Here is a 15,881-nt window from a genome sequence, read left to right as displayed (position 1 = left end):
CATATTAAAAAATATGCTTTATTATGAAATTAAATACAATTTTGAGTTTGAAAATAAATATATATAATAAAAAAAATTAATATAAAAAATAAAAAAATTAAAATAATAGTATTAAGAATGGTAATAAAAGATTTTGTTAAAGCACGTGTCAAAATCTGGAACATTTAATCAATCGAACGGTCGAAATATGAAACAGGGGAAGCTACAGACCTTATCTTTCAGTCGGGTCATTTTAATTTTTCTCCTACGCTCGTCCTCACTGTCAGTGTTGAAGCCTCTTCTCCTCCCACGCATGCATTCGGCTCAACCCTTCGGTAACTGACTCTTCATTCCACCATATCCATTTCTTAGTTATACCATTTCATTTTTCCTTTTCCTTTTTCAAACAATTTTTAATCTTCCAATGCAAAAATTTTCCAAACCCTTTTTTTTGTCCCTTGCAAAATTGTGAGTGTGAATAATCGGTTTCACATATCTGTTTGTGTTGAACAAAGTGTGATCTAACCTTTGAATTTGAATTGGAATGTGCTAAGTTGAGAGCTTCATGTTACTCTTCTGGTTCTATTGGTGTTTGCGTATGTAAGCTAAATTTTATTTCTTTATTCTCAAAATAAATTATTTTTAGTGTAAAATGGAGATCACGAGCAGCAATAACAGCTGCAGCAGCATGATGTGGTTTTTCAAAGATAAAGGGTTTGATGAGAACAGTGTGCAAGGAATTTTCCGACGGTGTAGGCGCCTTGAGGATGTGCATCAGGACAGAGCAAGTGAAAATTGGGAGTATTTGAGAAGCATTGGCATTGAAGAAAGAAAGTTGCCCACAATTGTTTCAAAATGCCCCAAGATTCTTGCGCTGGATCTTTATGACAAGATTATGCCCACGGTTGAGTGTCTCAGGACCCTGGGAACAAAACCACGTGAGGTTGCTACTGCCATAGCCAAGTTCCCTCACATACTCTCAAACAGTGTGGAAGAGAAGCTTTGTCCCCTTTTGGCCTTTTTTCAGGCTTTGGGTATCCCTGAAAAGCATATTGGGAAAATGATACTGCTCAACCCTAGGCTTATAAGCTACAGCATTGAAACAAAGTTGACTGAAATTGTGAACTTTCTTGCTAGCCTTGGTCTCAATAAAGATGGAATGATCGGAAAAGTTATAGTTAAGGACCCCTATATTATGGGTTATAGTATTGAGAAAAGACTCCGCCCTACTTCACAGTTCCTCAAGTCAATAGGTCTGAGTGAGCAGGATCTTCAAGCAGTGGCTGTGAACTTTCCAGCAATCTTGAGTAGAGATGTGAACAAGCTTTTGGTACCCAATTATACGTATCTAAAGAGGCGTGAATTTCAGGACAGACAGATAGTTGCTTTGGTGGTTGGTTTTCCTCCTATCTTGATCAAGAGCATCCAGAATTCATTAGAACCAAGGTTCAAATTTTTAGTAGATGTGATGGGAAGACAAGTTGATGAAGTTGTTGATTATCCTTGTTTCTTTCATCATGGCCTCAAGAGAAGAATAGAGCCACGGTACAAACTTCTAAAGGAGAGGAATTTAAATTGTAGCTTGAGTGAAATGTTGGATTGCAATAAGAAGAAGTTCTTCATGAAATTTGGCTTGTTAGAAGGACATGCCTTGTGTAACTAGGTCTAATCCCTATTTTATTGATTTTCATAATTAGTTAAATAGTTTATTGACATTTTTCTTCTGATGTGGTGTCCTGTAACTTCCAAGGATTTGTGATTCCATATAAGTTTGTTCTTTTGCTCAAATTCATAATCTCTTCATACATTATATCTAAGATGAAAGGTTATCCTTTAGATCAATGATTGAGATATGTTTTCCTGGAATGGGTACCGATTGTTCCTCTGCCATCATATGCATGTGAGTCACTAGATGAACCAGCTTTTTCATAGCTGCAAGGGAACATGCTTTTCAGTTTTCCACTAGGACACCGGCATATCATTGAATTGCATCGCATGAATTGGATTATGAAAGTGGAGAAAAGGTTTACAGGTTGGCTAGCTCCTTTTACCATATTTTTGCTGTATTTATTACATATCTGCCCTATTTTGTTACCAAGGTTGGCCTAGCTACTTTTACCATATTTTGGAAAATACCTTAAGAATTCTATAATCCAAAATAGATATTTCTAGATTATTTTCAGAATTGGTATAGCTTCATAATTCATTTTTCTTATAAAAGTAGGTTGCACCCTAAGTACAACATTCACTTTTTTTCTCGAGTATCTTAAGAATGTCTTAAGTGAATGGCCTTTTTCTTGACCATTTTCTTAAGTGTATAAGACTATCTTGATAGAAGGTAAGAAAGGAGATAGAGTGCTTCAAAATTTCAAGAAATGGTGCTTCAAGTTATTTTATTAATTATAATTTAATAGGTAAATATAGGACATATAATAGTTTTTTATAAATATATGAAAAATTATGAATGAGTGATATTAAAAAATAAAATAAAAATATATATATAATAATTTAAGTAATGGGATAGTTTTATAAATATATAAAAAGAGAAAACCAAAAATGCATATATAAGGTTTGATAAAAATTTCGTGAGCGGCAGGATTCGAACCTGCGCGGGCAAAGCCCACATGATTTCTAGTCATGCCCGATAACCACTCCGGCACGCCCACCTTTTGTTTATTTTCACAATATTTATTTATAAGTAGTAAATATAATAGAGCTACACGTGATATCACATTGCAACCTAACCACCGATTAACACGAACTTTGTCTCAAGGCTACTTTGAATGCCTTCGGTTCCCTTTATGAGCTAGAGATCTTACCATCAAGGAAGCCCAAAAGTGGAAAGACATGTGCAGCTATCTTCTTGGTCTTCTACCTAAGCTACATTCGTTAACATCTTCAAGTGTTTCACTTGTTCTCTCTAACTCAGAGGATGAAGAGATGGACTTAGGTCGTCTTTTGATGTTCCTTAAGGAGTAAAATAATTAAATTTTAAATAAAAAGAGGAGAAGAAAAAGATGTTAGATAAGGGGAAACTTATGTTAAGGGGAGCATAATAGTGAACACAAGTTTATTTTTTCTTTTATCGTAAAATTATTGTAATGAAATAAAATGTTGTCATTGTAAGATGTATAAACTCAAACAAGATTATATCAATCAAATATAATGAAAAGTCCTTTTTAGTGACAAAGTTTGAAATTCCATCAAACTTAAGCTATAATATGCTATTTTTTATAAGTTTGCATATTGTTTTGAAAATATTTTGAAAACTTGATATGTTATGTTATTATATGAAAATCTCATGTTTTAAATTTTATTGTTTTAAAGCATCATCAAAAGAGGAGAGATTGTTAGGACATGCTTCAACACATTTGGATTTTTTTTATTAAGTGTTGTATAAATAAAGAATAAATCATAAAAACACTTTGTTTTGTAAATCGCAAGTTTTCTAAAAAGACAAATCATGTGAGACGTAGTGTGGTCCGTCCAATAGACGATACAAAATATGTGTTCTCTTTTGCTTCGTCTAATAAGCGAAGTTGTCATCGAATGATATGCATGCACACAATAGTTTAAGCAAATATTTTACCTAACAAAAATCTTTATGAGCTTGTTTTGTGTTGTAGATAATGTTTTCATCTTCACGTCTACCAAGAAGATCTTATAAAACACATGTTAATGTCAAAGATTTCTTAAATGACACACTATAAAGTTGTTTCACACCAACACACATTCTGACGCATCCCATGTCAACAGTAGAAGTGTTATCACAATCCTATGTTTTACTCCATTTTGGTTGACAACTCTCTAACTGGTTTGATAAGTCATGTAAGCTATCAAAATGTTACTTAAACAAGAGTTAAGTATTTAATGTTACATGAAATGCATCTAATGCATGTCTATGTTCATGCACGAACAGACAAAGCCTTGAAGATGAAATTTTTTAAGTGAAGTATCTCAACAAGTGTAGAAAAAGATTTACGATGACTATGTTTCTCAACTTGTTATTCAAAGAAATATTTCAAGTTGAAGACTAAGAAGAGAAGTCACTAAGAATTGCCAAAACGTTATCAAATTTGTACCCATAACTTCATAAACAATGTTTATGTTCGTATAACAATTGACTAGAGTGTTTAAATGTTGTATTTGTCAAAAGACGTGTCTTCTCTATTTAGTGAGCAAAACCTTGTGATATCTTAAATCACTTTATTCACCAAATCATTAGTTAGGAGTGATTGCTTTCTAAATAATGCTCGTGTTTAGGTTCAAGTGACTAAGTTCCAAAGAATACTTTGCTTTGTCTAGCAAGGAATTGAGTGTTCAAATAATACTTTGATTGTTTTAGCAAATAATATTTTGTTGTATCTTTGCAACATTAGTTTGCTTGTTGAAACTTTAGCAAGTTGATCAAGAACTAGATGTAATCTACATTTATAGATGAATCAATAAAATTCTTTGGATGAATTCTTCTTATCTTTAATATCCTTTATATTATATATTATAAATCTTGAACTAAATAAGGAAGGAGATTTTACTAGACTAAATTTAAAAAAAAAGATTGACTCAATCAACTAAAAAAAGTTGTATTTGTCAAAGTTTTTAAATACACAATTCAATCCTTATTTGTTATAGCTTTTGTAAAGTTGATTTGAAAACATTAATGCATAATAAATTTAATGTTATATAAATTTAATTATTCATGTGTTATTATTTTATCAACAAAAAAATCTCCTTTGTAAGACAAAGAAAATAAGCGTGTTAGTGAGAATCCATGTAAGGTTTGGTTTGAGTGGACGCCATCGTTGAGGTGTACATTTTATCATTTTGCCGTGGAAGAAGGTTGGGATCATCATCATGGGACGCTCGAGGAGAAATTATTCTACAGTTACATACATGTATTAAGTGTTTAGGTAAACTAAATAATATAACTACTTATATAATATTTAGATTAGTGTTGAGAATAACACTGACTTGGCAAGGAACACCACCTATACTTGGTAATGAACAATCTTGGAAAATATAATGCTTGCACCTTTTCTCTGTATGTGACATTTATCAACCATCCAACAATTTCTACTAATGCCAGAATGAAAACCTAACCATTATACCAGTAGAAATTAGAAAAAGTTTGCTGAAGTCTTTGCGATTTCGAACAATATGATAAAACAAAAGTGACAAAAGAATAAAATAAATGTGATTCTACGTTTATTCCACCCAGACAAAATTGGTTGCAGAACAATCAATATCCGAAAGGAGAGAAAAACAAAGCAACAATTAGAAATTTAAACAAAAATGGAAAGCGGTAGATAGCTAAAGCTGAATGCTCCTGTTGTGCGAACGCCTCCAGTTAGGACAGCACGTTTCTGCTCCTAATTTCTCATCCAAGCCGAAAAATACATCTTAAATGAAGTATGTACTCACGGAAGCTCCTTTATTATTTTCCTAAGACAAGATCAGAAAGATGATTACGATGACATCTTAAGAAACACCACCAACCCCAATCAATTAGGCAGTGGGCTTGAGCATCTTGACGGTCTCCCATGTGAAATCAGGATCATCTCGTCCAAAATGGCCATAAGCAGCAGTCTTCTGGTACCTGAAGTTGCCTCCCCTCATGAGGTCAAGATTGATGGAAATCATTCCAGGCCTAAAGTCAAAATTCTCCTTAATCAGAGCCAGAATATCACTGTCAGAAATCTTCCCTGTTTTATAGGTATCCACAAACACAGATAATGGCTCAGGCACTCCGATTGCGTAGGAAACCTGCACAATGCAGCGACGTGCAAGACCAGAAGCTACCACACTCTTTGCGGCTTGCCTCATAATGTATGCACCGCTCCTATCAACCTTGGTTGGATCCTTGCCTGAGAACGCACCTCCACCATGAGCACCCCACCCACCATAGGTATCAATGATGATCTTCCTCCCAGTGAGTCCTGCGTCTCCATGGGGTCCTCCAATCACAAACCTACCTGAAGGGTTGAGGTGGAAGATGGTCTTGTCATCCAGGTATTCAGCTGGGATCACAGGCTTTATCACATGCTCTTTCAAATCCTTTGCAATTTGTTCATTTGTGACGGTTTCATCATGTTGGGTCGAGATGAGGACTGTGTGCACACGGATAGGGACCATGGCCCCACCATCATTCCTGTACTCAACAGTCACTTGGGTTTTACCATCAGGCCTAAGCCACGCGCATGTCTTGTTCTTTCTCACTTCCGTCAGCTTGGCACCAAGTTTGGTAGCAAGCACATGAGTGAGTGGCATTAGTTCAGCTGTTTCGTCTGTGGCATACCCAAACATGTGCCCTTGGTCACCCGCTCCAATTTCCTCCGGCTTTTTGGACAAGTGACCGTGAACTCCCTGGGCAATGTCAGGGCTCTGTTGCTCAATGTTGACAAGAACGTTGCACTTATCAGCATCCAGACCAACATCAGCAGACACGAACCCAATGCCTCGGCAAGTGTCGCGAACTATTTTCTCGTAGTTCACCTTGGCCTTGGTTGTGATCTCACCAAACACCATCACCATGTTGGTTTTTGTGCAGGTTTCGCAGGCAACCTTGCTCTCTGGGTCTTGCTCCAGACAAGCATCGAGGATGGCATCAGAAACCTGGTCACAGATCTTGTCGGGGTGTCCCTCATTTACAGATTCTGAGGTGAAGAGGAAGGTTTCCATTTCTGTTGTTCAAATAAAAAAGTGTGGTGCATTACGTTCAAGTTAATTGACTTAGATAAAACAAATTAACTTCAAATTGTAAAGGCAACTTCTACTGCATACATTTCAACGAAAAGGTTGGAGTTTATTATGTTTTTCAAATTCTGCTATCTTAACGACCTACAATCGCAGTTCGCAAGCATAAAAGAGAATCACATCGGGGATTCGCAAATGTCAGATCCAACGAGGATCAAAGACGTCGTAATTTACAATCATTTCGCATTGGCATTAGAAAATAATTAACAATAATGAATATGAATATTCAGTTATGACATAAACGAAACAAAATGTGAGATCTAAGTGCGAATTTATAAAATGGGAAAAGAGACAGAATAAGGATAAAGAGCATGCATTGAATTGAGATTAGGGAGAGAAATACATACCGTGTTTATTTTGGTGTTGAATAGAGAAGGAAAATGAGATGCGAAATTGAGGAGGAGGAGGAAGAGGAAGAGGAAGAGTTGAGATGGATTGTGTTATATGAACATATATTGGGAGAAGAGACAGAGAGAGAGATTACGTATACGAAAGACTCGTTCCATCTTCTCCCTATCTCTCTTATTTTGTGTCTAATCTAATTATTCTTTCCATTTATAACACATGTCTATTTTTCTTTTTAATTCTGCAACTGTTGTTTACATTTTCATACTCCTAAAATGGCATTCTCACATTACTTTAACTTCTAGCCTCACTTTATTCACTTACCTACTTTTTAATTCATTCAAATATTTAAAACACATAAATAGACTATATAATATAGAAAACTAAAACACGATCATAAAAAATACGCTATTCTCACTGATCATTAAGGAAAGAGTGTTTTTTTTTACCTTTCTCCATTAAAGAATGTTACTTAGTGTTCTAGAGATTTCACTAGATAAATGGGACACAAAATTTCACTCTCTATTCTATTCTATAATCTATCTTCCTTAATGGATGAAAAACATAGAAATGTTCATACTTAATAGGGAGTTGTTACATAGGAGACCTTGTTATTGTGTTAATAATTTATATAAATATAAACTCTATTATTCTACTAGACTTATCAAATAATAGTCATCATCAACAAATTTGCTTAATTAATATGATATAATTTATATTTTGGTTTTTTGACCATGATGGGGTTATTTTTTTTTGGTTTTTACTAAAATGGGTCCGTTTAAAAAAAATTACAAATTTAGGCAAGTCGTGCCAATTCGGCACGACTTCATATGTAGAAATCGTTCCAATTAGGCACGACTTCTGCCATGTCATAATGAAGTCGTGCCAACTTGGCACGACTTCTGCCCTGTCATACTGAAGTCGTGCCTGCCAACTTGGCACGACTTCTGCCCTGTCATACTGAAGTCGTGCCAACTTGGCACGACTTCTGCCCCGTCATATTGAAATCGTGCCAACTTGGCACGACTTCTGCCACGTCATTTTTTTAAAATTTTATTGTTTATATATTGGATAGTAAGTTATGTAATGTTAAAAATTAATTTGATACATAATTTTCTAAGAGTGTTAGTTTTAAGGAACAAAAAATTGGATAATCGTGTATGGATCATGTTTGACGGTAATGTAATACAATAACTTGATTATTTGATTAATTAAAAAATGAAGAAAATTGTTATTGAATTTGGAAATAAATAGATAAATGAAAAATTATTATATTTGGAAAATAAATAGAGAATTATTGTTGTGAATTTGCAAAATAAATAGTTTGAGAAGTAATGATTTTACAGAACACGTAATGATGAGAAGAAATTAATTTGTAACATTACATAACTTTCTACCCAATATATAAACAATAAAATTAAAAATAAAATAAAAAAAGTTATGACGTGGCAGAAGTCGTGCCAAGTTGGCACCACTTCAATATGACAGGGCAGAAGTCGTGCCAAGTTGGCACGACTTCAGTATGACAGGGCAGAAGTCGTACCAAGTTGGCATGACTTTAGTATGACATGGCAGAAGTCGTGCCTAATTGGGACGACTTCTGCATATGAAGTCGTTCCAATTAGGCACGACTTGCCTAAATTTGTAATTTTTTTTAAACAGACCCCATTTTGGTAAAAACAAAAAAAAAAAAACCCCATCATGGTCAAAAAACCTTATATTTTGTTTATATGCAAAATAAAAAGTTAAAATAATATTTGTAAGTATAGGTTAAAGGATATGCTATTTTAAACGAATTATAAATATCTTATTAGTGTTGGTTAGTTCTGATACTAGTTTTTAATAAATATTTAAATTTAAAATATTTGGAGTGAATTTAAATGGACATTAGATTGAATTAATATTAAACTAAATTTTCCTTAACGCTAATTTAACCAATGCCACTATGTTTTGGACACAAAATCAACACTATTAGGCAATTAATATGAAAAAAAATTGTTATTGTGTTGACTTTTATACCACACTAATCGTCTAATTTAGTGTAGTTAGTATAGTACATAGGTGCAAATTCCCCACGCGCAGCACCTAAATTTAAAAAATTCAGGCTGGTTGTAATTGAATATATTTTAATTAAGGATATAAATAATGACAATACACAAATTTATTTCCTAGACAAAAAGCATTAAAAATTTGGAATGTGGCATGTTATTATTACTGATATGGTCTTGCCATCTCCGAGAGTGTAGCCGAATAATGTCCTGAAATTATGGCCAGGGTCGCTGTGGACCAAGTTATTATTCACCATCGTTTACAATATTCTTATTCCTCCTAAGTTGATTTTTGTATATGTACTATAGATGATTTAAGTTGTATTATTATAATATCTAAAATAGTTAGTGTCACTTTTCATTATCTCACTATAGTTTTTTTTTACTTATTTCTAGTTTCTTTATTTCAATCTACCATATGGCCTACCTTTTTCTTTCCTATATATCCAAAGAGAAATTGCAAAGTGAGGAAGAATCAGACAATCCTGGAAAGGTTGAAGATTTAAATTCTATAGAAACTGTAGTTAGTTTTCCTGAAACCTGGCCAAATTTATATTTGAACACAATTAAATATATCTTTCATTATCGCATTCTGTTCTAAATTATGTTATGCTTATGAAGGGGTGTTACGTATATAATTGTGCACATGAGGTTTTAGTGATAAGAACTAAGAAGTCCATGTAAATACGACCTTCCCTCCATAACCTTTTTTCAAACAATAACTTGATATTTCGCTTCAATTGCTCTCAACTCTTTCGTGCCAACTTGAAAACGTAGTAAGTCATCAAGTAACACATGTAAAACTTACAGAGCTCGGCAAAACGAATTTTTATCCTGGTTCTTGTGAGTGTGGCTTTGACAACAAAAACCACTAAAAGAATACAAAAATGAAGGAGGCTACAATTCTTCCCTGATTTATACAATGATTGTAAGATAGCTTGGCTGGTGTGACCGAAATGCTATGAATGGGTGGGGTGACCTCGATCATTCATTATGATCTGTTCTCGCCAGTTGACTCAGTTGTCGTTGACTTCAGAGGCAGATGGTGACTCTTATTTTTGGTGGTTTCTGTTCTCTCCTTGGGTGATCGAGAGTGGCTCCGTTGAAACAGAGGGGACCCTACCTGTTGATTGCATTCCGACGATCAAGTCAGTATTGGGCTACGAAACAATAAGTATGTAAAACAGTTTCAGTCTTAGAAACGACGTACCTTTCTAGGGTTCTTACCACCCTTTTTATAGGCTGTATCTAGGTCAACTTCCCTGTCCCATGAGGATCTTTCCTTAAGTGGAATTAGGGTTACTAACCAGCTTAGCGCAACCACTGCACATGACTTTCCTCTTATGGAGTGCAAAATCCTAACAGGATGGTCGCTAGAATACCAATTCATGCACCAACGTTGCGGGGCCATCTGTTCTATAGATGCCCTAATTATTCACGTGCCATGCATGCAGTCTTCCCTGGAAACCCTAACCCTTATGCGCCTTAACGCCTCCAGAGAACACTTACTTGTGTTATACCTAAACGTACTATACACACCTTATGCATGAGCCCTATCGTGATTTAGATCTTTCTTCTATATGGATGATAGCTCATTATTATTTATGGGGCCCACTTACATGGCCCATCAACGCGACCAGACCACCAAGGTCCGATGTCAACGTCTGATGTCGATCTCTGATGTCGATGTCTGAGGTTTGGCCAGTACACAAGCTCCCAGGCTCGAGCTGTAACTTATTTCAGCGAAGAGACTAAGTGATCGCCCGCGGCGACCTATGTGGCGAATGAGTGACAGGCCGTGCACAATGCGATAAGGTGACATTTCACCAGCGTACACGTGGCAAGTTCAACGGCCGAGGCTTGTTGTCGCTTGCGCTTCTCGTATACCTTAAACCCCTCAACCCTTACGCTCCTTTCACTGTTCCATTACTTTTGTTAGGCATTTCTTCGAAACCTTTCCTTTCTCAGAACGCTTTGTCTTCCTTCCTTACTCACCTCAACTCCTTGAAGCACAATCACTCCAAGGTATGCTTTTTATTTCATTATCGCCTTTGTTTTATCATTCCGATGCTCTTGGTATGCTTTAACTATTCTGGGACTATTTAGGTTTTCCGCATTTTATGATTACTGTTCTTCGTTTTCATGCTTATCTGCTTTTCAAATGTTTTAAAGTGCACACATTTCCATCTTTGAACTTTGTGTTTTTTCTCCTTTTTCCTTCTCATTTTTTGTGATGGCTCGATCAAACCCTATTCCAAACCCACAGACATAGGCGTCCTTGAGCCTGGGGGGCAAGTGTACTGGTATGGGCGAGACCGAGATTCGATCTCCCTGATCAAGATTCGGTCTTCCTGACCGAGACCAGGGAAACCTGCCTGAGACCATGGACATCTGGCCGAGACGAGGGAAACCACCACGGATGGCCCGACCGACTGACACATAAATCCATTAACGCTAAAACCAAGGTTAGTGAAGCTAATATGTCATTAAGGAATAGGTAATACACCCATAAGTGTGATCCATTCCACTAATTAGGCCCAATAAGGTAAGCCTGTTAAAATAATATAAATAACACTTTCCAAGGAGAAAGATATGCCATTTATTACTGTGCACCTACCTGAGTGCCGATCACCCGCTTTACTGACTTGAGCGTCAGAGTGCCTTCTGCAGGTACCCCCCCATTCGGTATTCACCCGAGACCAAGAGCCAAAGAAGAGACACGGAGGCGAGAAGGATCCCAGCCAAGCACCTAGCAACCTGCCCGACCGAAGGAGGAAGACGAAGACTTCAATATTTCTCTAGGTCCCATCTCCCTAGCAGGAACAATTGGCGTCCACCGTGGAAAGGATTATTGATGCCGACCAGGAAATGCTGCTGATTTCTCTCCAGAGAGAGATGACCGAGATGAAGAGGAGGACAGAGGAAGCTATCCAGAAGAATGAACAAAAGATGCAAGACCTCCGAAGGGAGAATGACGAGATGAAGAAGAAGCTGATGGAGGGAGGACCATCCACTGAACCGACCAATGTGGTCGACAGGTCCTTCGCTTCTCCTTCCCGCCCGAGACCGGTGGAGGAGACAAAAGACAAGATTCTCACCCACGAGATGAGGGAGAATCCTTTCTGAACAGGTCGGCCAAGACGACCATCACCACGGACTCGGCCCGTCGACACCCGTTCACCAACACTATCATTGAAGTCCCACTACCATACAAGTGAAAGGGTTTCTACCGAGATCGATATGACGGGTCTACCGACCCGGACAAGCATATTGATGCATATACCACCCATATGAGTCTCTACACCTCAGACGATGCAATTTTGTGCCGAGTGTTGCCCACGTCGCTGAAGGGGGCAACCCTCAGCTGGTTCACCAAGCTCTCACCCAACCCCATTGATAGCTTTGCCACGCTCGTGACAAAGTTCGAAACTTAGTTCGCCACCAGCAGGCCACATCACTTGACCTCTATCGCCCTGGTAGGCATCCGCGAGGAGAAGGGAGAGTCACTGAGAACTTTTGTTGATAGGTTCAGCAAAGTGGCAATGAGCATCCGGAACCTCAGCCCGGACATTGCCATGCATCACATGCTGACGACCCTATGCCCAGGATCTTTTGCTGATAACCTGTGCATGCAGCCGGTCGACAGCCTGAATGAGTTGAGGAAGAGAGCTGCTAAGTATATGCAGTTGGAGGAACTCAGGGAGTTCCGTAACCAAGACCGAGTCGAGGCTACTGGAGAGAAGAACAAGGAAGAGAAATACCGCCAAGGCCGGTCAGGCCAGCGGGGTGATAGGCGCAGAGATAATAAAGAGCGATCAATCCGATTCTCGAGGTACACACCCTTGACGACCGAGAGGAGAAGAATTCTGGACGAGGCACTCAACGCCAAGTTGATCCCTCCTCCCAGAAAAGTGGCCAGTCCAAACAATGCCGACCGAAGGAAACAATGCCGGTACCACCAGAACAGTGGACACTCCACTGAGGAATGTCAGGCCTTGAAAGAAACGATTGAGGAGCTCATCCAGGTCGGGCACCTGCGCCGATTCGTCAGGAATGGCCGAGACACAAGACGCTCACCTCGCAGAGAGGAGCCCTCTAAGAGAACGAGATCACCTCCCCAAGGCCGAGACGACCAAGACCATAGGGACGACCGCCGGTCTTATAGAGACGACCCTCCCCGCAGGGACGACCCTCCGAGGGAGGTCGATAGAGGAGGTAACTGAGAGGTTATCAACACTATAGCCGGCGGCTTCGCCGGAGGAGGGAGCACCAACAACGCCTGGAAGAAATACCTTCGGGCGGTGCACCAGGTGAATGTGGTAACATTTCGATCGAGGATGCCACCCATCACCTTCACGGATGAAGACTTCAAGGGCGTGGATTATCGCCAGGACGACCCTATGGTGATATCGATCGATATAGACTGATTCACCACCAGGAAGACCCTTGTCGACCAAGGGAGTTCAGTAGACATCCTCTACTGGAAAACGTTCAAATCCATGAGGATACCCAAAGCCGAGATGATGCCCTATGACGACCATGTTGTCGGGTTCTCGGGTGAAAGGGTGGGTACCAAGGGCTACATTGAGCTCTACACCACCTTCGTCCAGGAGAAGAATACCAAAATCATAAGGATCCGGTATATGGTCATCGATGCCAATACTTCCTACAACATCCTCCTCGGCCGACCATCCATCAACCGGATGATGGCCATCGTATCGACCCCTCACCTGGTAATGAAGTTCCCTTCGAAGACGTGGGACATTCTCACTGTCCACGTGGACCAGAAAGAGGCACGAGAGTGCTATGCCGAAAGCCTCCGGGTGGAGCCCTTAAGGAACGACATCTCTCCCAAGAAAAAGTCCTCCCGAAAGGTTCGCTCACCCAGGGAGGCCCGACCGATGTCAATTGAGCCAATCGTCGTGTTGGTAGACTTTGACCCCTGGGCGATCGAGGACAGACTGGAGGCAAGGGAAGAGCTGAGGAGGGTACCCCTCCTAGATGAAGAACACAACACTACTGTAGGGACGACTATGGCAGCTGCCGAGGCCAAGATCATGCACGCCGCGCTAAAAAAGAATATAGACATGTTCGCGTGGATACCGGCCGACATGCCGGGGGTGAGCCTGGACATCATCACCCATAGATTGTCAATATTTAAAGAAGCTCGACCGATCTCCCAGAATAAGAGAGACTTGGGCGATAAAAAACGTCTAGCAGCGAAAGCAGAGGCCGAAAAGTTTCTGTCGACCGGGTTCATACGGGAGGCCTGGTACACGACTTGGCTGGCAAACGTCGTCATGGTCACCAAGCCGAACGACAACTAGAGGATGTGCGTCGACTACAGAAACCTCAACAACGCATGTCCGAAAGACTCCTACCCCCTACCCAACAACGACCGCCTGGTGGACGGGGCGACCGACCATAAAATCTTGAGTTTCTTAGATGCTTATTCTGTCTATAACCAGATAAGTATGCACCCCAAAGACAAGGAGGAGACGAACTTCATGATGGTCGACACCAACTACTATTATGAGGTCATGCCGTTCGACCTCAAGAACACAGGGGCGACCTACCTACGCCTCATGGACAAGATCTTCATAGGTCTGATCAACCGGTCGGTAGAGGTATATGTGGATGACATAGTAGTGAAGTCCGACTCCTTCGAACAACATGTGAAGGACCTCGACGAGGTGTTCAAGGCCATTAGAGGGGCCAATATGAAGCTCAACCTGAGAAGTGTACATTTGGGGTTGAGGGAGGGATGTTTCTGGGCTTCATGCTCACCCACAGGGGGATAGAGGCCAACCCTGATAAATGTCAAGTTATACTTAGCATGAGAAGTCCAAAGAACATCAAGGAGGTATAGCAACTCCTAGGGCGCCTGACTGCCCTCTCCAGATTCATCCCCCGTCTGGCCGAGAAGACGAGACCGATGGTCCAGTTCCTTCGAAAGGCCGCCAAGTTCAACTGGGACGACAAATGCGAAGAGATCTTCAAGCAGTTCAAGGAATTCCTGACATCCTCATCCGTCATCCAGAAGCCGAGACCCGAGCACCCAATCCTGGTGTACCTGGCCGTCTTGGAGGAAGCAGTCAGTGCTGCTTTGGTGCAGGAGGCCGAGAGCGAGGAACGACCGGTGTACTTCGTCAGCCGAACCCTCCACGCGGTCGAGACGAGGTACCAAATGATCGAGAATGTGGATCTCTCCTTAGTCCTCACAACAAGATGGATGCGCCCCTACTTCCAAAATCACTCGATAACTGTAAGGACCGACTACCCTAATTTTAAAATTTCTAAGTCGGACCTTGCAGGGAGAATGATAGGCTGGTCGGTCGAGTTGTCCGAGTTTGACATTCATTATGAACCGAGGGGAGCCATCAAGTCTCAGTGCCTGACCGACTTCTTGGCCGAGCTGACACCACTACCCACCCTCTTGGGCGGGTGGACGCTCTACGTAGACGACTCATCCAAAAAATGTAGTAATAATTGGCTTTAAAATGAACAAAATTGGTTTCCCGAGGCGTGAGTAATCACTGTTCATAAGGACTTATCCGCGATGTATTGCGCAAGTCCCCCAGGATACAACAGGAACTTCCCGGAGATTTTCGAGGATCAGAACTAGCAAGTTACTCTTAAAAGAGTAATACCCAATGGAACCCAATATAAAATTAAAATAAAATAAAGTAAGTGTGAAGAGAGAAAGTGGAAAAATGAGAGGAGAAAAAAGGCTTCACCGTGGTGGGTGAAGAAGAT

At 39.8% G+C, this 15,881-nt stretch overlaps 3 protein-coding genes and 1 non-coding gene across 4 annotated transcripts; 2 read left to right on the top strand and 2 right to left on the bottom strand.

The window, feature by feature from the left end:
* Positions 1–155: 155 nt before the first annotated feature.
* PDE191 (Mitochondrial transcription termination factor family protein) lies at positions 156–1,767 on the top strand. The gene is made up of 2 exons (XM_068635482.1): positions 156–314; positions 626–1,767. The coding sequence occupies exon 2, from the start codon at positions 632–634 to the stop codon at positions 1,640–1,642; it is 1,011 nt and encodes a 336-aa protein (XP_068491583.1). The 5' UTR covers positions 156–314; positions 626–631; the 3' UTR covers positions 1,643–1,767.
* A 796-nt stretch (positions 1,768–2,563) lies between these two features.
* Positions 2,564–2,645, bottom strand: TRNAS-AGA (transfer RNA serine (anticodon AGA)). The gene has a single exon. It is a non-coding gene; the product is annotated as a tRNA-Ser (tRNA).
* A 2,517-nt stretch (positions 2,646–5,162) lies between these two features.
* LOC137828988 (S-adenosylmethionine synthase 1) lies at positions 5,163–7,261 on the bottom strand. The gene is made up of 2 exons (XM_068635788.2): positions 7,080–7,261; positions 5,163–6,659 (listed from the first exon to the last, which is right to left on the bottom strand). Exon 2 carries the CDS (start codon positions 6,655–6,657, stop codon positions 5,485–5,487), a length of 1,173 nt encoding a protein of 390 aa, XP_068491889.1. The 5' UTR covers positions 6,658–6,659; positions 7,080–7,261; the 3' UTR covers positions 5,163–5,484.
* Positions 7,262–13,624: 6,363 nt separating this feature from the next.
* LOC137829292 (uncharacterized) lies at positions 13,625–14,926 on the top strand. The gene is made up of 2 exons (XM_068636096.2): positions 13,625–14,245; positions 14,594–14,926. Exons 1-2 carry the CDS (start codon positions 13,625–13,627, stop codon positions 14,924–14,926), a joined length of 954 nt encoding a protein of 317 aa, XP_068492197.1.
* The last annotated feature ends 955 nt before the right edge of the window (positions 14,927–15,881 follow it).

Source organism: Phaseolus vulgaris, chromosome 7 (assembly GCF_051622355.1).
Source record: "Phaseolus vulgaris cultivar YP4 chromosome 7, ASM5162235v1, whole genome shotgun sequence".
In the NCBI taxonomy this organism is placed as follows: domain Eukaryota; kingdom Viridiplantae; phylum Streptophyta; class Magnoliopsida; order Fabales; family Fabaceae; genus Phaseolus; species Phaseolus vulgaris.
This window is presented reverse-complemented; position numbering and strand designations above follow the sequence as displayed.

Bases quoted from the DNA above. Each gene is read 5' to 3' on its own strand.
- PDE191 (XM_068635482.1), top strand. From the start codon at position 632: ATGGAGATCACGAGCAGCAATAACAGCTGCAGCAGCATGATGTGGTTT.
- LOC137828988 (XM_068635788.2), bottom strand. From the start codon at position 6,657: ATGGAAACCTTCCTCTTCACCTCAGAATCTGTAAATGAGGGACACCCC.
- LOC137829292 (XM_068636096.2), top strand. From the start codon at position 13,625: ATGAGGATACCCAAAGCCGAGATGATGCCCTATGACGACCATGTTGTC. The intron at 14,246-14,593 runs GTGAGCCTGGAC...GTCTATAACCAG, and splicing joins TACCGGCCGACATGCCGGGG to ATAAGTATGCACCCCAAAGA.